The sequence below is a fragment of the Orycteropus afer genome, unplaced genomic scaffold (assembly GCF_000298275.1).
Source record: "Orycteropus afer afer isolate SDZICR_OR568_19922 unplaced genomic scaffold, OryAfe1.0 scaffold00026, whole genome shotgun sequence".
Lineage (NCBI taxonomy): Eukaryota > Metazoa > Chordata > Mammalia > Tubulidentata > Orycteropodidae > Orycteropus > Orycteropus afer.
In genome coordinates this window covers 8,386,687-8,407,906 of record NW_006921613.1, presented here as the reverse complement: position 1 = coordinate 8,407,906, position 21,220 = coordinate 8,386,687, and the positions used below count along the sequence as shown (strand labels likewise).

The window sequence follows — 21,220 nt, the reverse complement described above, 5'->3', positions numbered from 1 at the left end:
AAAAAAAAAAAAAGTCAAGGATAACTTCAAAGTTTGGGGCCCAAGTAATAGGAAGGATGGAGTTGCCAACTACCCAGATGGGGATGACTGCAGAAGTTTTTGAAGGAAATATGAAGAGTTCCGTTTCAAGCATGTCAAGGTTATCAAGTACGTAGTTGAATAAGTATGGAGGTATGACCTGGCAAAGGAAGTAATTCTATTGTTGCCAAGGAAAAGAGAGAGATTTACTAGGATTTAAAACACCATCCAAGGGATTGCTTAGAATAAAGGAACTGGTTTCATTTTCAACCACATATTGGTAGGGGATTTTTGTGCTCAGAGTAATGGTATTTATGCTCTTGAATAAGTAAAGATGCAGTGCAGTTGTGAGCTGCAATCAGTCTAGGAGCGGCTACATGATGGAGGAAAAATGAAGTCCAGCTTCCCCCAGAGAAGAACCAGCTCTACAAAGAGTCATCAGGCCTAAGAGCTCCTTTGGGGAGGGTACCTTAATGATAGAGCTGACTAACACTGCCTTAGGACAAAGACAAGCACACTTTTTTACCAGTAGGGTGAGGGTGGGGCTGAAATAATACTGTGTGTGCAGAGTATTTATGAACTCCAATATGTAGTTAAGAGTGTAACCTTGCAGATAGAAGGAATCACCTCAACCTCAGGATAGTGGTGTTGCTTAGCAGAAAGGGAGAGTAATAGGATCAGAGAGGGAAAAAAAATTTCAACAGTTATCTGTAGCATTCTGTTTCTTAAGAGGAAATATTCAAAGCAAATAAGGCAAATTACTTTTCTTAAATTTGGAAGATAGGTACATGGGTGTTTATATCTCTTTATACTCTTGTGTGTTTTCAAGTTTTCCTTTTAAAAAATACTGAATTGTATCTAACAAGGTAGTAAACACAGCTAATAATATGGTTCAGTGTTTGATACTAAGTGCCTCTACGATGCTGGGCAGAAATGCTTGGAAGTCAAGTCAGTTCTTTGGCAGTTTTTTTTTTTTTTTTTTTAAATTTTAAGTTCATTCAAGTGTGGACTTTCTTAATTAATACATGATATTTTTCTACATCAATAAAATAAATGAATGTAATTTAAACTTGAAATTCAATTATTGAGCGTTATGATGAGGATGGCAAGTCTAGAATAATTATGGAAAACAGCAATACAAAAAACCAAATGCTTCACTGACATTCAACTGGCACACAAATAAAAATATATACGAAAATTATACTCTTACAGAAAGATTAAGATGAAATTTAAATAGTCCACAGGATTCAAAATTATAATTCATGTACTCAATCAGTAGTTAAGAATTGTGTAAAACTATGTATTTATATATACAGAAAACATATTCCATATCAACCATGCACATTAGATCAAAACTATTCAAATGAAAAATAAGAAGGCAATTAATAAAGCATGGTGGATAAAATCTCAGAGACCAGGTCAAAATCCTTTCAGGAAGTAAATGGTAGTCCACGGAGGGTTAGAACACAAACACTGCTGGGAACTACGTCCATATCATATTCAATATTTGATTATTATTATTAAACTGGAATACTTCTTAAATGGGCTCAGAGTATCAATTATCAAAAATCTTGTAAGTGTATATGTTTGGAAAATAGTTTGACTTAATAATATTGCCACAAGGATATCAACATCCACATTTTGATTTGGGACTGAATGAGTATGTGACCTTTTCCCAGTGATGATACTGTTTTCCATCATAGGTTAGAGAGTGATCTGAAGACAGATTCAGAGAGCTTACGTCAAACTGAATCCATGGGAATCAACGTGTTCTCACCTAACACAGAGAAAGCAAATAGCAACCATCATTCAAAACTACAATAGATTAGTTATCTATAATGACATCCAAGTACAGTAAATATTACTTAATAAAATAACAACTCTCTCAGTTAATCCATTCCTAAATTGATCTGACATGATGAAAGGAGTTATTTATTCAATAGAAACTAGGTGAATAGAAAAGATTTTTTTTTTTTTTTAAATTATTTGCTACATAAGCCTGAGAGATAATGCCTTGGGAACCCATCCATATGGATATAAAGGTTCCTACAAATGTTTTGTAGTTTTAGCTGGAAAGGTTTTTCCTCCTTAATATATGTTATGTTGCTGAGGCAGTTTTCAAGGTTTTCCAGACATGAAAACACAAAGGAAAGTTATAGATTTTATCATGAAACTTTGTACAGAGAACTTCAGTGAAAATCAGTCATGTCAGTCTACAGCATCTATAGTATTCCTATCAGCTCATCTGTTCTTGTTTTGGGCAAGTGTTCCTTCTAATTTTCAATGCACATCATAAATGATCTAGTTGAAGAACATGTACAGGCAGAGATTTTCATTAGCAATACATTTTGAATAAATATACATGTATGTCCAAAACAAAAAACAAACCCATTGCCATTGAGTCAATTCCAACTCATAGCGACCCTACAGGACTGAGTAGAAATGACTCATAGGGTTTCCAAGGATGTAAATCTTTACAGAAGCAGACAGCTGCATCTTTCTCACAGAGTGTCTGGTGGATTCAAACCACTAACTCTTTGGTTAGCAGCCCAATGCATTAACCACAGTGCCACCAGAGTTCTCTATATATGTATGTAGAACTTGTCTATTAGTCTTGTTGTTTGTTGTTATGTGCCATCAAGTAAGACCCTACTCATAGCGCCCCCTCCCTGGGTTTCCAAGGCAGTATCACTCCGGAAATAGATTGCCCAACCTTCCTTCCGAGGAGCGGCTGGTGGGTTTGAACTGCCAGCCTGCTGGTTAGCAGTCAAGTGTCTCAGGCACTACGCTACCAGAGCTCCCTCTATTAGTCTTAATTACATGGAATTTCACATTTATTGAAGGCGCCTTGGTGGGGCAGTGGTTAAATGCTTGGCTGCTAACCAAAAGCTTGGCAGTCCTAACACACCAGCTGCTCCATGGAAGAAAGATGTGGCAGTCTGCTCCCCAAAAGATTACAGCCTTGGAAACCCTATGGGCCCGTTCTACTCCGTCATATAGGCTTGTTAGGAGTTGAAATCAACTAGACACCAACAGGTATGGGTCACATTTATTCCCTTCTCTAATTTTGTTCTTTTGAATATCACAGAAGAAAGCTCCCCAACTCCCAACCCACTGCCACCATAAAGAAAGAGACCAATCCACTGACAAAGTAAGAGAACATATTCTCTGCCATTTGTATCATTAAAACAAAAAAAAAGGTGTAAGAGAACAGCTCCTAAGAACCAATGAAAACAAATGGCATCTCAAGTTCTTTCTGGAAGTATGTAAGATATAAATAAAATAAATAACAATGAAGATTAGTTCAGAAGTACAGCACCTGCAAAGACCGTTCAAGTCAGTCATCAGATGAAGCTATTTAAAAACATCACAGACCTAACTTAAAATTTGAAGTAGGTCGGGAAGTGTTAAATCTGAACCAAATAATGAGGCAATCGAGACATCTGAAGAGCTCAGTGTCTTGACAGTACATAACCAATGCCATTCTAGATCTGTGTGCATAAGAGATAATAAGTTAATTCATTACAAGGGATGCCTTAGGCCCTAAAAGCTAGGGCGTTAGAGCTTAATTCTCTCAGAACCCTGATTCAGGAGGGCTGCTCTAGGTGTATGTTCACACATAGATGGATATAATTAGCCACCTATGTGGACTTTTAGAAAATATATAATGTATGTCAAATATACTGGAAAACTGAAGTTTTTTTCTCTTCCCGACACAGTTCTTAAATTCACCCTAATACTTCTTGAGTTTCCAAATAGTAACTGGTAGTTCATATGCTTTTATTACATTAACAACTCTACTGGTAACTCAAGTAAGGGAATTAGTTTCTAAGCAACAAATAGACTCAGGGATTTTTAGGACACAGCGTGTTAAGTATATATATTATTTTCATAGAGTGGAATACAGCACAAATACACAGAATATAATTTTTAAGGTATGATTAAGATGTGGTCAAAAATATAAGTCTACACTGAACATATGTGGAAAAGATATTTAATTGTAAAATAGAAAAGTAGGCCAGAGCACAGTTCTAAGGGTAACTGCTTCTTTATACAGTATAGGTAACCTAGAGGGGTTTTAGGGTTAGATAAACATGTTCATAAAGCAATAAAACACTTAAAAAAAAAAAGAAAAAGAAAAAGGGGCCTGAAGTTATATTTTACAAAAAAGAATGAACAGCATGTCAGAGTTTAATGTCCATACATTGTGGAATTTAACAATCTTGTGATGAAAGCAGGTCACAGCACAGACATACAGCTTTCACAGAGAAAAGCAAAAGTTAACGTTAGACACATCTATAGCATCGCTGTAGTACAAAAAGTTCTTGTTCTACATACAAAAGCAATTTTTGTCCATAAGAATAATTTCCTGGGGGAAGGGGGTGAGTCCATGAAGTATTTCAGAAGCCCATACACGTTGAGTTTTCCAAAAGCATTATCTTAAAATCCAGTGCCTTAAAGTGCTTTCATGTGGAAACCATGATGGGAGGCACAGAGTACGGTTCACGTCCCCACTACGAAATTTTCAAAAAAGCATAGATTTTGCAAAGTCAAGTTATCTTGTAAGCTGCTCCTTCCAAGGACATTGTCATTCCAATAAAACCAGCTGCAAGCTTACTTAATTTCAATGGCCTATAGAATAAAAGGCTTTTTCCCCCCCTAGTAACTTTCATCATCTTTGTGGGGAAAATACTTATGCAGGTGATGCCTTTTGAAATTAGAAAACATGCAAAATATGTACAAACAGAAAGTTTAAAAAATATTTGCTTCATATACATGTAAATCTACTTGGGTATAGCTGAAATTGAACAAATATAAAAGTTTTGCTTTCTAAAAAATGTTTTCAGAGAATCTGAGACAACTTAAAGCTATATAAAGATTTCCTGGGAGAAATCTTCTCTTCATATAGAAGTATATACCTACAGGAATATTCCAGCATCAGTCCACCACATAATTATACACATTTGGTCTAATCGACAACGATCACCCTTAAAACTGTTCTGTTTCTGAGAAATTAAGGTTCATACTAATACTAAAATCAAAAAGAATTCACAAAAACAGTGGCTTATTGTGTTTTGGAATCTCTTTAACAATCTTTCTCATTTGGAACTGTAAAAAAAAAACTATTTACAGAATTCAGTTTTAAATACATTTAACAAGTTCTAGAGTAAAGTTTTATGTTACAACAATTCAGAGCTCATGGCTTAAGTCCAATTATCAATCTGTAGTCTCTTCAATTATCCTGTATTCCCATGACTGTACCTGTATTGTGTACAGTTCAAGATTGTATTCTTTCTTGACCAAAAGTAAAATCAAACGACATGTTCATTTCAGTTAAACAGCTTCTTTATTAGTCTGAAGACGAGTCATTGCTTCTAATTTCTGTCTGTAGGCCTCTGCTTCCTGTTCTTTCTTTAGAAGCTGCTGCCGGTATTTTTGTGCTTCTCGATTTGCTTCATCCAGCTGTTTCTGAAGAGCTTCTCTCTCCTAGTTAGAAAAAAAGTTTTATTTTCAATTTTTGCACAAATACTTTATTAACACATTACAAATATGTATCCTTCAATTAAAAAATCTGTAGTAGCTGTAAGCAGCTGCCCCCTACTGTTTCCTAGACATTCTGTCTTTTCAACCAATTCATAACAACTAAACCACTCATTTGGGGCTCCACACTATGACAAAGTGATGACAGCATATGGGTTTAAGGAAATTATTTCTTAATTACAAATAAGACTAACAGAATGAACTGAAATTGGTTACCTGTATTTTTAGTGAAGAGCTGTAAGGGGGGGCAGTATATATTCCTAACTCTTCATATCAATATTTGTGTAAAGGTAATAATTATAAAACAATATTTATTGAGCACCTAGTATATGACTAAACTAGGTGATTTCTAATAATAAGCCTTTTAGATATGTCTATTTCACAGTTGAGAAAAATAATGCTCAAAAATGATATAGCTTTGCCAATGTTACTTAGTGAGGGGCTGGGTTCAGGGGGTTCTGATATTACTGTTTTAAAAGCTGTATTCTTCTATGATAACAAGCAAGATTCCTCACCTTTAAAATGAAAAGAATTCATCTAGATTAGTGCTTCTTAAATTATGTCATTTAAAAACCAATAAAATATCTAAATTCTATCCTCTGACCTATTAAGATTGTACTGGTATAGAATATATGTATTACTCAATAAATCGAGAGTTGAAACACAGATCTAGTCCAGTAAGAAGGGCAATTTCCTCCTCCCACTCTCCCCCTCTTTAGTTACCTCAGGCAAAGTATTTTAAAGAACCCTTTCCCTTACCTCTGGCGGGCCCATGAACAAAAGCTCAACCAGCATAGGTCCAGGTCAAAGGAACCACCCACAGTGAAGCCACCTCATTAAAGAAGTCCAGGACTTCCAAGTGGTAGGGGCAAAGAACTATTTATCACAAGAAAGGCCAGATTCACACTAGACAGGGGAACTGAAGGTGAGGGGTCAGCAGCCTGCTGGGGAAGAGGGAGTATAAAGGTCTCCAACTATGTATTTACTGCCTCCTTGACACTTGCTTACTGCAAACACCAAGAGAGTCCCTCCCCTTCATCATCTGTATTTTCTACAAGAGCACATGTAGTCCACCTGCCTTTCCTTGATTCCCTTCCCTTCCCACACTGGGAATGAAGATACATTAGACATTTCTTTTCCCCATGAGTCCATCAGCTGTAAAAGTGATTGATTATACAAGTAATCCACAAATCTTCCGATTACACAAAATGTACAAGTGAAGAAAGGAGTGTCCCTCATCTCTAGTTTAAGCAATGCCCAGGCCCCTCCTGCCACCTCTCTTCAGTCCTGCGGACTCCCTTCACCCCTGCCACCCTCTTCTCACTACCTTACCCTAACAACAGGCAAGATGACAAAGTAGGAACAAGTCAAAAAGGAAATCAGGAGACTGGCCTCTTGTAACAAATGAAGCCCATAATTCCAGCAGTAAACTATGCAGGCCCTGAATATGCTAATGATGCGGGGGCAGTGAATGGGTGGGGCTGGATGCTGCTTCCCCTGAACTAGAGCCCACCTCTGGCAGAAGCTCTCACAGACATGTAGACATGTTTTAAAATTTTACATGTGACATGAAATAAGATTCTTTGGTAACAAAGATTTTGAATATGGATAAAAATAAAAATCTGTTCTGACTTGGTAGGAATATTAGAACAGATTTAACTCTAAGCATCTTTTAGTATTAACTATTTCTTATATTTAGAACTATAAATATTACTAGCAAAGAATATACAATTATTATAGAAGACCAGAATGAGTGAGGTAAACAGTCCAACAGTAAATACAGTTTAACTCTATTGTTCTTATTGTAAATTTTTATATCAAGAAGTAGAACGTATTTTAATATAAATGAAAAGATAGGTTCCTTCTACCTACTCGGCCAAATAAGACTCTTTTTAAAATGCATTTTGGCTAAATCTTTAAAATCTAAAAGGTAAAGATCATTAGGTCTACCCTTTGCGTATATTTAATCCTTGAGACTGAGAGCATGGTTAACATTATGATAAATTCTTTTAAATGTTTTCATTTTTTACTACCTACTCAGTAGTATAAGTCATGTGGGAAGAGAATCTCTTTGCAATCTCACTTTTCAAAGCAAATAGTGGAAATATAACTTATTTTACTCAGAGATCCTTTATTTCCAAATGTATTTGTCAAATGTTTACTGAACATACATTACACGCAAGACACTTTCTTAATGCAAGTAGTAATTTGGTTGTTTCACACATGAATAGTACAAAGGACTGACATTTGAGATTTATATTTAAAAAGAAATGCCAACGTGATGGCTTTAAACTTTTGCAACAAAACTATAATAAAAAGAATTTTGACATTTTAACATAAACATAGTCTAGCCTACTATGTAATACTAAAGTCTTTTTCCCTCAATAATCTAACACTGAAGAATTCCAGGAAAAATAAATTCTGATAATAAGATTTGGTAGCAACAAGGAAGATACTTATCAAAATATCTAAACCAAAATTTCAAACCCAAGCATTATATTACTATTAGATTAGGCAGCAAGATAACAAAGCAGGGACAGACTTGAGTTTGCTCTGTTTTCAAACATGATTCTTTTTTTTTTCAAACATGATTCTTGAATTCTATTTCAGTTAGCTGCAATTAACTCTAGTTTTATCACTTTGAACAGATAATTTTCTAACACTCACATGTATCTTTTGCTTTATTATAAGAGCAAAAATCATTATAGCAATTTATCTTCTACCATATTTCAAGATAAATTGTAGGATAATAATAATGACTAACATTTACTGAGCATTTACTATATACCAGACATTACACTTGACTGCTAACCAAAAGGCTGTGGTTCAAACTCACCAGCCACTCCTCAGAAGGAAAGTGGGGCAATCTATTTCCGTAGTGATACCGCCTCAGAAACCCAAGGAGGGGTTGCTATGAGTCGGTCTGACTCGAAGGCACAACAAGCCATTATACAAGTCCTTCATATGCATTCTCATCTAATCTTTACAAGGATCTTATAAGTACTGTTATTTCTCATTTTTACTAATGGGGAAGCCAGCCACTTGGAAGCTTAAATAACTTGTCAAAGTCACAAAATTAGAAAACTTTAAATTAAAATTCAAACCTAAATCTAATTCCAGACCTATATTTCTAACGACTAAGTATTTTTTTAAAAAAGAGAAACTGGGCAGGATGTGTGAGCTATCTGTTTTGCTTATGTGTAAACATTAATTTTCTAACTGCCACAGGTCAAGCATGGTCCTGTAAAAACAAGAGAGTAAACCAAATAAATAAATAAATAAAGTTTTACTGAGACAGAGCGATGCCCGTTCATTTATAAATGTGTCTATGGCAGCTTTCCTGCTACAATGACAGAGCTAACGAGTCGCAAAAGAAACTGCAAGGCTCATAAAACCAAAAATATTTACTATCTGGCCATTTACAGAAGAAGTTTGCCTACCCTAGCTCTAAAAAAAAAAAAAGTTATCAAGAAGAGATAAGACTACAAAAACATTTAAAACACTGGCATATATTAATTTTGTTTCAAAGAAAACACTGCATAAAAGAGCTCAGAGAAATCAATGTTTTAAAGAACAGTAAAGATCCCAATCTATCATTGGTTAAAGGGCACAAACACTTCATTAAAAATCAACAAACAGAATTTGCTAATAAACATATTCATTTCTAACCTCCATGGCAAATGAAAAAGTCAAGGTATTTCCTAAAGTCATGTAACAAGTAAGTGATAGAGAAAAAATCTGTTATTCCTAATGCACTAACTGCATTTTCCTCCTCCCACATATACAAAGAACAGTTTTCACTTCAATTCTGAATAGGTTAATGCTGTTTACTTATGGAAAAAAAAATCTGCAAATAGCACACATTTCCAGAAGTATCTTCAATGCAGTAATACCAAGGAGTGACAATCAAATGATAATTATTGACAATTTGGTGTCAGACCTTTCCCTTCAAAAAACAAACCTATTTCCTATGTTGCTATAATGTAGATGTAAAAACCATATAATTTAAAGTAAAATTTCTAAATTTAAACTAATTTTTCGAGAGATAATTGGTAAACATCTCCATTGTTAGTTGGGAAACTCTATTATAAATTCTTAGTACCTTCATTACAGTCACTCTGGTGACTACAGCCACACACAAAGAGCAAATGCAAACATGGTAGATTTTGTAAAATGAGTTGATTTTTCTTATTCCTCTAGAGCAGGGTTTCTCAATCTCAACATTATTCATATTTTTAGACTGGGTAATTCTTTGTTATAGGGACTGTCCTACATATTGTAGGTTGTTTGGCAGCACTGTTGGCCTCTCCCCACTAAATGCCAGTGGCACTCCCCGAGTCAAGACAACCAAGAATGTCTTCAGAGACTGTCAAATATTCCCTGGGGATCAAAATCACCCCAGGTGAGCACCATTGCTTTAGAGAACCTTCGGGTTAATGGCCAAGCTGTCACTTAGAAAGGAGCATAAAAGTCTGTCCCCAAGATAGCTCTATTAGTCACCGAAGAAAATAAATCAAAAGAATCACTTCATTTATACAAGGAAATAATTACCTGGTGTGATGAAAACACTGGAGGTCATCTCTTCATTCTACATCCCCAAGCCTGCCTCTACCATCTATCCTCACTGTATGCTTCAAGGTCTCCCTGTAATAGCCCTAAGAGGTCACGCAACCTGGACTTGAACATTTCCTTAGGTGGCAAATAAGATTTCCATCACCAGAAAGCTCTAATTATTGAAAACAAAACAAAACAAAAGCACTCTTTTTTATACCAAGCTAAATATCCATGACCATAAAGTTCCATTTCCTTGGCCTGATTATATACCTCAATTCACACTTTCCTGTTATTTGTGACTTTTCTCCTTGATCTCTGTAAGACTGTAAGAGAGGCATCAGGCTGTATACTGAGGAAAACAGTAACTCTCACTGGTCATTAGGTAAATAAATGTATGAGCTACACAGACGTTCTGTTTTAAAAATAAAATTTGTTGAGTTGAATAAGCTTTTATTTAATAAAAATTCAAGCAATTTTAAAATAATGTATTTTACTAGATAGTTAAAGCAAAGTACATAACTTTTTTTCCCCATTTATATGCCTGAAAAAAGATTTTATGACATATCAGAAAAAGATTAGCTAATGAAAAGATTACTTATTAAATAATAAGTTTTGTGGAATTGTTTTGTGGAATAAATTATCAGTCTGTGAACAAGAATTTCAACATCATGAATATCACTTTAAATTCTGAAGGAATAAAACAACCAATCTTCAATAACTTTATTAAAACACAATTCTACCAAACTTCCTGGTTAAACCATGAATCAGATCCTTTTTAATTCAATAATTTGTTTATTAAATAATAATAATAGTTTGCAGTTATTGCCAAAGATGTACCAGTCTTATATTTAAATGAATTGGGCAAGGATATTTTCTAGTTGTCATTAGATAAGATAGGGTGCCTTTAAACCTCTTTTTCTATAATAACTAGAACTTTCACAAAGAATTACTAAATATTCATCAACATTCATCAGTTACTATGAATATGTATATAAGTATGTTATTTTTTCAATTTTCATAAAAAGCCTAAAAAGTAGATACTGTTACTCTAAATGCTAATTTCAGAGAAAATAAAACTGAAGTTCTGCTCCGTATTTATACTACAGTTGCTCAAAACCTTGTATACCTTTTATAGAAGTTGAGACCAGATTCAGGGGACATAATTTTATTTACAGTCCTATGAGAAAAAAACCTTATGAGGTAATTATGGTTTAGTTACACTTACAAACTAGTTTGGGAGAGAGGAAAAAAGCTGAATCCTATTAACAGCTAGTCTAAATTAATTTAATATCCTTAAAGGATGTAATAGTGAAATAACCAAGTATCTGCCACTTATTAAAAAAATAACCCATTTGACAAATGTCAACTTTCTTTAAGAAGATCCCCTAGTCCAATGTGGCAATTCTATTTCATTTTTGAAAGGAAAAAATGTTGTAGTCATATATTGTAGCATTTTCTTTTGGTGATTTGTGAGAATGGATACATGTGAGCTTAACAGAAAATAAAGGATGGAGTGCAAGAATCAAAGACATTCCAATGTTAACACAATGACAGACTTTGTTACAAACAAATTCTTCACTCATTCATTCATTCATTCAATATTTATTTATTGAGGGCTTGCTATATGTATAAGGCAAAAAAACAGACAAAATGATAATACTATGTACCTTCATTCTGTACCAAAACAACACTTTCAGTAATAAATATAAAAGACAAAAAAATAAAAATAAAAAAAGGGAACTGAATTTATTTTTGATGACTGCGGCAAAACACACCGGGTAAAAGACTCCTTACTTCTATTTCTGCAGATTCCACCCGGTTTTCAATTATTTCGATACATTGTCTCTTAGCTGGTGGCTCTTCACTTATAACAGTTTCTTCAGCAATGTCGGTTGCTGGTACTGTTAATACTAAAATGAAAAAATACATTACTTCATTTCAGATCGCTTTAGTAGAAATAAAACTAGTCCTGACTTTGCTGACACAACTGAACTAAAGTAAACATATTCTAAAACAATAATTTCAAAACACTGATTTGCTTTTTGTGAGAATATCTATATTTATCTTTTTCACCTTCTTGCTTTCTTATAGGAATCTGCTTATTACTGAAAGTATGTACTTACTTTTAATTTTAAGAGATAATATATTCATTTATATGGTGCAAAAATCAAAACAGATTTAACAAGCATACTTTGAGAGGTCTTACTTCCAACCCTGCTAACAGATAACCATTTTTTATTAGTTCCTTGTTAGGTCTTGTGCTTATTCATGCAAAAGCAAACATGAATATACATTTTTCTCCCTTTTGTAAACAAAAGGTAGTGTGTGTGTGTGTGTGTATACACACACACATACATTGTTGTTGTTGTTGTTGTTATGTGCCTTCAAGTCAGACCTGACTCACAGCGACCCCTCCTTGGGTTTCCCAGGCAGTATCACTACAGAAGTAGATTGCCCCATCTTCCTTCCGAGGAGTGGCTGGTGGGTTTGAACCGCCAGCCTTCTGGTTAGCAGTCAAGTGCCTTAGGCACTATGCTACCAGAGCTCCTACATACATATATATATATGCATCTTGCTTTTTTCACTTCATATATCTAGGGAATCTTTCTGTATCAACACACAGAAAACTGCCCTTTCTTCAGTTGTAGAATATTCCATTGTGTGGAAATACCATGCACATTTTGTGGACTCTCTATTCATAATCTTTGCTGGCTCTTTTAGTGAGTTTTAGACTTTGTCTCAATTTTCAGTAATTTTTTATATAAATGTAACATAAAATGAACACATAGATGTATGTACTCATTTTGCACGTAAAAATGACCAGGCAAGCCAAAATCATATAAAGCAATCTTACTAATAATCAATGGGGAAAATTACAATTGTTCCATGACCTTTAAATTTTTTGCCAAAAACATTAAAATATCTCTATTCTAAGTTATAAATGTATACAGAAATGAAAAACATGGCAAAACTAGTATTTATTTAGCACACTATTATTTAAAACATTAGAAAGATTGAGAATTAAAGTGCTTTTGTTTTTTAATAGAAAACTTATCAAGAGTAGTTGGAACAGTCTTGCCTTCTCTTCGTATAACTCACAATACTGAGTAAGCATCTTTTCTATGCTTAGCAAACTGCCATACTCCTTTTTAACTCTGGACCAGCTTCCAATATTTAATCCTTTGCATTTTCAATGCTGTGAATTATCTCTGAAGGCTCCTTTAATGCTAAGCTTTTTTTGCTGGCATCATTTCTGGGATGTGTTCATCCTTTTCATCTTAACCCCCCCTTCTTCATTTATGTCAGTAAGTTCACTTGCACTCAGCTCCTCTGGCTGCTTATTAGTCTTTTAAATGGCAGTCGTGAAAACATTCCTATCCTCAGCTATTTCTTGTATTACCTTTATTTATGTTGGATTAATATTTTACTTCAAGCATTATCACTTTTTGTTTCTTTGTCTTTTCACCTTTGTTGGCCAATTCCTCTTTTGTTGATCCATTTTTACAAAATGTCACATTGGTTTATCACTAGGAGGCAAGGAAGTAACACAACTCCATGCTTTGCTCCATGCTTTGCTGTCTGTGGATCAATAGTGAGCTATCACAGACAGACTTTGAAAAAGTGATGTGATTAGTTATTAATCAGGATGCACATCAGTGATTTACATAGTGATTTGTGAGCTGAAGACCTGTCAAGGAAGTTTGTGTTTTATATAATTCTCACAGTTAATATACCATGGTAGGTGAAATTTGACCCATGTTGCTACAAGACTGATATTATTTTAACAAATTGTGGTGTTCTGGTTACCTAGTGCCGCTCTGACAAGAACATACCACAAATAGGATGGCCTTAACAAACAGGAGTTTATTCTCTTACAGTTTGGAGGCTTTAAGTACAAGTTCAAAGTGCCAGGCTCTAGGGGCAGGGTGAAAGCCCCTCAGCCTTGGCCTTCAGCTCTGCTCCAGCTCTCAGCTCACTGAAGCTAGAGGCTTTTCTTCACTCAGACAGCTGCTGGCTGCTGAGGCTGCCAAGCCCAAGGTTGACAAGTAAAAAGGCACAGTCCCAATGTTACCAAACCACACGGCAGGCCATCAACTCAAGTCCATTGTAAGTCCCAAGGTTGGCAGAGCACAGCAGGCTGCTGAATGACGACACTGCTACATGCAGGGTCCAAGCATGTCATAGGATAGAGACCATTCCCAAAGCTGCTTCTTATATACGGAATGCAGACCACAAACCCAAAGCAGCTACTCAGCTGCTTGTGGTAGATCCCACCATGGAGTTGACTGCCAGTCTCATCATGGGGAGTAACTACCACCAGCTGCCCACTCAACCAGGCCCAGCCAAGTTGACATAAAAACATAACCGCCACATGTGGAAACTGAAATTTGTGCATACTGGAACTGTGCAAAGTGAGGATTTACTTTCTGTGTGTGTATATGTATATGCATATTTTAAACTGGGGAGATTAGTCCTTTGCCTAGATTTCAAGTATCTTTTCTGTTTTCATTTTCTGAAATTGCTTATGGTATTTTATACCATACAGAAGGTTTTGATTTTTACGTGGCTAAATTTATCAAGCTTTTATGTTTTCTGAATTTATGGACCATGGTTAGAAAGGCCATCCTCATTCGAAGGTTATACAAGAGTTTGTCCATGTTTTTCTTCTAACACTTTCAGTTTAATATTTAAATCTTTGGATTTTTATCTGCATGTACAGTATAAGGTGTGGAGTCTATCTTATTGCCCCAATACCATTTATTAAGAAGACTATCTTTTTTCCAGTGATTTGAGATAGCATCTTTATTATATTCTATACTTCTATATGTATTTTAGCTTATTTCTGCACTTTGCATGCATTTCATTGTACTGTCTGTATATTCTGTATATTCACATATCAGCTGCTATTGTCAAGTCAGCCCCTGACTCATGGCAAACCCATGTGTTACAGAATAAAACTGCTCCACAGCCCTCATTGCTCTTCATTTTCAGAGTTCTCCTTGTTCTTCTTCTAACCTTTCCCCCTTCCCATCAATATAAAATTCAGAATCAGTCTGCTCATTCAGGAAGAACTGAGAACTTTATGACATTGAGTCTTCCCATCCAAATGGGTTTCTTTCCATTTTTTCATCAGTGAGATAAGACTGTACAATGCTATATTTGCTTTATACACATACTTTGAAAGTCTTTTCCATACCATTGGAACTATGTCTTTAAAGTTTTGTGTTAACACTGGGCTTGATTCAAATCGTGGACCCACTATGAGGAGAAGATTTCTGCAGAGCAGAGGCAAAAGGTCTCCCAGGTGTCACAAGTCAAGGACTTCCTCCTCTATTGCTATAGCAACAAACTCTTCTTGAAACGTGATGTCTCTCTAGTGTTGTATCTCCTCCATCTCCCAAAACTTAATTTCTATCTCCAGATAGACGAGCTTCTATCTCTATCCCTTCCCTTCCTGGATCTCTTTAACAGCACAAAGGGACACAGTGTCTGGAATCCTAGTCATTTTCTAAAGGGTTGTGTGCATACACTTTTGGGGTGGGTAGAAAGGGTTGGTGTGTGCTCAGATAGGCATGTTCTGCACATCTCTCTCTGCCTGACCCGGTATTCTTGCCCAAGACTATCTTAGCCCTGTTTGCATCAGTTATTACTCAAGGTAGGGCCTTTTCTTGCTGGGAGTATGTATCTGTTGGTGATTTTTTAGCTTAATGTTTTTCCTTCCTTGACATGTACCATCATGGGTTTCCATAACAGTCTTCTTGTCCTGGTTATAATGGTCTTAGATGCTTTGGCCAGCACTTGAAATGTGGAATTTTAAGGTTTTCTCAGTCTTTCGAATTCACTGAAGAAATATTTGGGACTTTTGTTTCATCCATTTTAGTTACCCTGTAAAGTTTCTAGGAGGAAAAAAGCAGGAAAATTCCAAAGAGGAAAAAAAAAACTGCTAAAAGTATTCCTATTAGAGCTTCTAAGTCCAAGTTCTCTTTAAGTAGCTTTTTCTTATGGCATTTTAAAAGGCCCAGGAGGTATCCGAATTGCATAAAATGGTCTAAGAAACTATTGCCCAATGATGATTTTGAATTATTTATTTTGTTTATTACTTATGGCAATATTTAATCCTATTTTTCAATCAGAATACTTGTGGCCAGTTCTTCTCTCCACCTAGTGTATATTCAGAGACAGTAAGTTAATTTTAATATTAGCATCAGCAAAATAAAAGTAGATAATTAAGTCTGTTGCACAGTAATATAAGGCAAAAAAAGATTTTTTTTAAAACATCACAATTTCCTACTTTAGTGTATATAAGTAAAAACTGAAAATAAACTTTATATAAATGTCTTCTACTAACCTTGTTGTCCATCTGGCATGGTCACAATGATGGGCTGACCTATTCCACTGGTTGGGATGGAGTGCAAATTTCCAAGCTGAATTCCATCTGTAACTATTGTGATGACTTGCTGACCCCCTGAACTAACTACTTGTTGAATTGCACCATCCACAGATTCTGCAGTAACTACTTCCTCTGTGGCCACTACTGAAAAAAGAAAGAAGGAAAAAAGAAGTATGTAAAAATCAGTGAGCTGAATAAAATTTTATTTTTGCTTTCTTCATCTACCTTTGCTTTCTCTGCTTCTTTCTTATAGGGGAAAATTTTACATGTTTTTTAAACTCAGCACCCAGTGGTGCTGTAGATGTCTATTAAACAGCTGATTACAAGTACCACTATTTATAATTAGTTCCCACTTACTGGAAACACCCTTGAAAAAGTGATTTTTTTAAAAATTCTTATTAAACTAAATCATTTCCAAACGTAGTGTCTATCTACTTATCTATGCGTATGTGTATTTAAGTAAATTTTATTTAGTTACATGAAGTATATCTCCTAAGGTCACAGATATGGCAAAGGTTGTATCTGATTAATAAAATTCTACAGTCAAAAAAGAGAATTTCTATGTGGCTATACTCCATTTATAGTCATATGAGTTTACATATATCCCCATAGTCAATTAAACTAGAAATCTGTATATTTGGAGTAGACAGAATAAATGTTATTGTTTTGGGATTAAGTGATCAAAGGTTGCCTTGATAAGTGGCATACAGATGTGTTATCTGTATGACAGTGAATAATATATTACTGTTCTCAAATACAATCCCAAAATATGATCTTAATATTTTATAAGAGAAGCTTAGAGAAGATTCTAGGTATTAGAAGCAGCAATTCTGGCTTTGCCTAAATAAAAACATCACGAGTTAACACTGCCAAAATCCTTTGCCACAAACAATCCCATGTCTGGCTTCTGATCCCAAAAGACATGTACAGGAATGTTCATAGCACCTCTGCTTACAATAGTCAAAAACTACAAACAACCCAGATATCTATCAATAGTAGAATGGATAAATAGACTGTGGTAGATTCAAATAAAGATACTATTCAGAAATTATAATGACTATTATAGATAAAGGAGTTCTGGTGGCATAGTACCTAAGGCATCTGACTGCTAACCAAAAGGCTGGCAGTTCAAACCCACCAGCCACTCCTCGGAAGGAAGACTGGGCAATCTACTTCCGTAGTGATACCACCTCAGAAATCCAAGAAGGGTTCTCTGTGAGTCAGATTCAATTCGATGGCAGTGCTTTTTTTAATAAATAAAACAAAAATAATGCTGAGTATGGGGAGGAAGTGGGAGGGGAGCTGCTGCATTGTAAATTTTGGTCAATGACATGAGACAAAGTATATGTGAACTGCTGTATGAAAAGTGAATTTACTCTGTAAATCTTCACCCAAATCCTAATAAAAAAAAAAAAAAGAATGTACGCTGCCCACCTTTCATTCATAATCTTAATAATGGTTAGGCAGTAGTGATTACTTTGTGATAATTAATCAAACTGTACACTTACATGACCTATGCACTTTCTGTATGCAGGGAATAATGATAGTAAGGAATTATAACGCACTGAATTTTAAAAAATGTATTTGTCCATAGTAATACCTCAAAAAGGGGATGAGAGCAATCTTCTTGATAGAAAAATGACATACCATTAATAGAGATGGCATAACAAAATCAGAAAAATCATACTGTAATTCCCAATTTAATAACTGATTCATGTAATAACTGATCCATTAGTGAATGGATATTAAAATCATTCTGCAAATGTTTTGGGGGAATAAGAAACTCAAATGGTTTCAAAGTATCATACTAAATATTACTATTAGTTACAAAAGGGAAAATGTACCTGTAAAGATGTGGTAGTTACCACTTTCACCAAGTGATCAATATCAGGATGGCCTGATGTGAAGCAATGGAAGGTTACAAAATATCACTTGTGTTCCTTCTGGAAATTTTTTACCTAAATCTAATCCCCAAGAAACAAATGAATACAGAGTATGCACCTACTTGTCCTGTAAACAAGTGACCTGAACTCTACCAAGATTTCAGTGTCACACACACACACAAAAAAAAGAGGCAGTAAAATTGTCCTAGAATGGAGGAAATTAGAGAGACACAATAACCATATATAAAGTGTGAACTCTGGTTCCTGGATCAAAAATAAACAACTATAAAGGATATTTTGGAAAGTGGAAAAACTGGAATATGGGCCATATGGTCCGTAATATTCCTAAATTAATGTTTTATGCCTATATAATAGACCTGAAGGTATATAGGAGACTGTCTTTGCTCTTGGGAGATACAAGGATGAAGTTGTCATCATGAAGTCTACAGCCTATTTTCAGATGATTTCACAAAACAGAAGTGAGGAGGGAATGTGTGTGTGTGTCAGTAAGAGGGCGTACAGGTGTGGCAAGATGTTAATATATGGTAAATATAAGTGAAAAGTATGAAAGTTTACAATATTGCTCATCCTCCAATTTTTCTTTTCCTCATGTCGGAAGGCACTCACAATACAACTAAAGAAGAGCTACCTCCTCAGAGTAGAAACAACCCTAATAATGTGGAGAGAATAAAGCTTTTGGGACCCCCATTGCTGATGTGGATGTCTCAAGATGAGAAGAAACAGCTGCAAACATCCATAAATAATCAGAACATGAAACGTATGAAGTATCAATCTAAGAAAATTGGAAGTTGTCAAAAATGAAATAGAACACATAAAGATCAATATCCTAGCATTAGTGAGCTGAAATGGACTATGGTTTTGGCCATTTTGAATCAGATAACCATATGATCTACTATGCCGGGAATGACAAATTGAAGAATGCCCTGGCATTCATCATTAAAAAGACTGTATCAAGGTCTATCCTGAAGTACAATGCTGTCAGTGATAGGATAATATCCATATGCCTACAAGGAAGACCAGTTAATACCACTGTTATTCAAATTTATGCACCAACCACCAAAGCCAAAGATGAGGAAGCTAAAGATTTTTACCAACTTCTGTAGTCTGAAATTTACTGAACATCCAATCAAGATGTGTTAATTATCACTGGTGACTGGAATGCAAAAGTTGGAAGTAAAGAAAAATCACTGGTAGTTGGAAAATATGGGCTTGGTGATAGAAATAATTCTGAAGATTGCATGACACAATTTTGCAAGACCAATGACTTATTCATTGCCAATACCATTTTTCAACAACACAAACAGTGGCTATGCATGTGAACTATGCCAGATGGAGTACACAGGAATCAAACTGATTACATCTGATAATGTAATGTAATGTTGCAAGAGGCGATGGAGAAGCTCAATATCTTCAGCCAAAACAAGGCCAGGACAGGAAAGGAGCAAAACTGGAGATTCTGGATAGAGTGGGAGGAAAAACGTGGAACAAAATCCAAAAACTCAACAATGACCAGAATTACCAGGCAGATGGAATCTGGTGAGACCCCAATACTATGGCCCTGGGATACATTCGGGGCCTGGAATAAAACTCACTCCCAGGGGCTGGCTCTCAGCCCAAGGGTAAACAAGACGTACACGCAGACCATTCAACCCAGAGTGATATACCACATACTCTGTGGAAATGCATCCCTTGAAGCAACTGACCACAGGGCACCAGAGGGGCAATATTTGCACAAGGAAATGCAAGATACACAGGAGTGCATAACTATGAGGGGTACGGGGGGAGGGGAGTTACTGGGCAGGTAGAGAAGGAGATTGGGTTAGGGATGAGGATGCTAAATGTGGAGTGAAACTAAATGTACATATAATGTTGAATGTAAAACAAACTCTGCTCTGTAAACTTGCACCTAAAACACAATAATAAATAAGTAAATAAATAAATAAAAACAAGGCCAGGAACTGACTGTGGAACAAACCATCAACTGCTCACATGCAAATTCAAGTTGAAGCTGAAGACAATTAAAAGAAGTCGATGAGAGTCAAAATACAATCTTGATTATATCCCTCCTAAATCTGTTGTTGTTAGGTGCCATCGAGTTGTCTCTGACTCACAGCAACCCTATGCACAGCAGAATAAAATACCACCTGGTCCTGAGCCAGCTCCATGATTCTTGCCATCCCTGAGCCCACTGCCACTGCCACTGTGTCAATCCATCTTGTCATGGGTCTTCCCTTCTTTCATTGACCCTCCACCTCACCAAGCATGACATCCTTCTCCAGGGAATGGTCCCGTCTGACAACAAAACCGAAGTATGTGAGATGAAGTCTGTCCATTCTCACCTCCAAGGAGCATTCTGGCTGCACTTCCTCCAGGACAGACCTGTTAGTTCTTTTAGCAGTCCATGGTACTTTGATCATTCTTCACCAACACCACAGCTCAGAAGTATCAATTCTTCTTTGGTCTTCGTTATTCATTGTCCAGTTCTCACATGCATATGAGGCAATTGAAAATACCATGGCTTGTGTCATGTGCACCCTAGTCCTCAAGGAGACATCTTTGCTCTTCAGCACTTGAAAGAGGTCCTTTGTAGCCAATTTGCCCAGTGCTATATGTCATCTGATGTCCTGACTGCTGCTTCCATTGGCGTTGACCATAGAACCAAGCAATGTGAAGTCTTTGACAATTTCAATCTTTTCTCCATTTATTATAATGCTGCCTACAGGTCCAGTTTTTTGGTCATGTTGTAAGAAGGGACCATTCCCTGGAGAAGGATGTCATGCTTGGTAGGGTGGAGGGTCGACGAAAGAGGGGG

The 21,220-nt window shown here is 35.8% G+C and overlaps 1 protein-coding gene across 1 annotated transcript in view; it reads right to left on the bottom strand.

The window, feature by feature from the left end:
- Positions 1 to 5,352: 5,352 nt before the first annotated feature.
- GABPB1 (GA binding protein transcription factor subunit beta 1) overlaps positions 5,353 to 21,220 on the bottom strand; it is a 37,501-nt gene continuing 21,633 nt past the window's right edge. Inside the window, exons 6-8 of the mRNA XM_007935184.2 lie at positions 16,463 to 16,648; positions 11,908 to 12,023; positions 5,353 to 5,505 (exon numbers count right to left, since the gene is read on the bottom strand). Coding sequence (XP_007933375.1) covers positions 5,353 to 5,505; positions 11,908 to 12,023; positions 16,463 to 16,648 — 455 coding nt within the window. The remainder of the gene's footprint in view (positions 5,506 to 11,907; positions 12,024 to 16,462; positions 16,649 to 21,220) is intronic.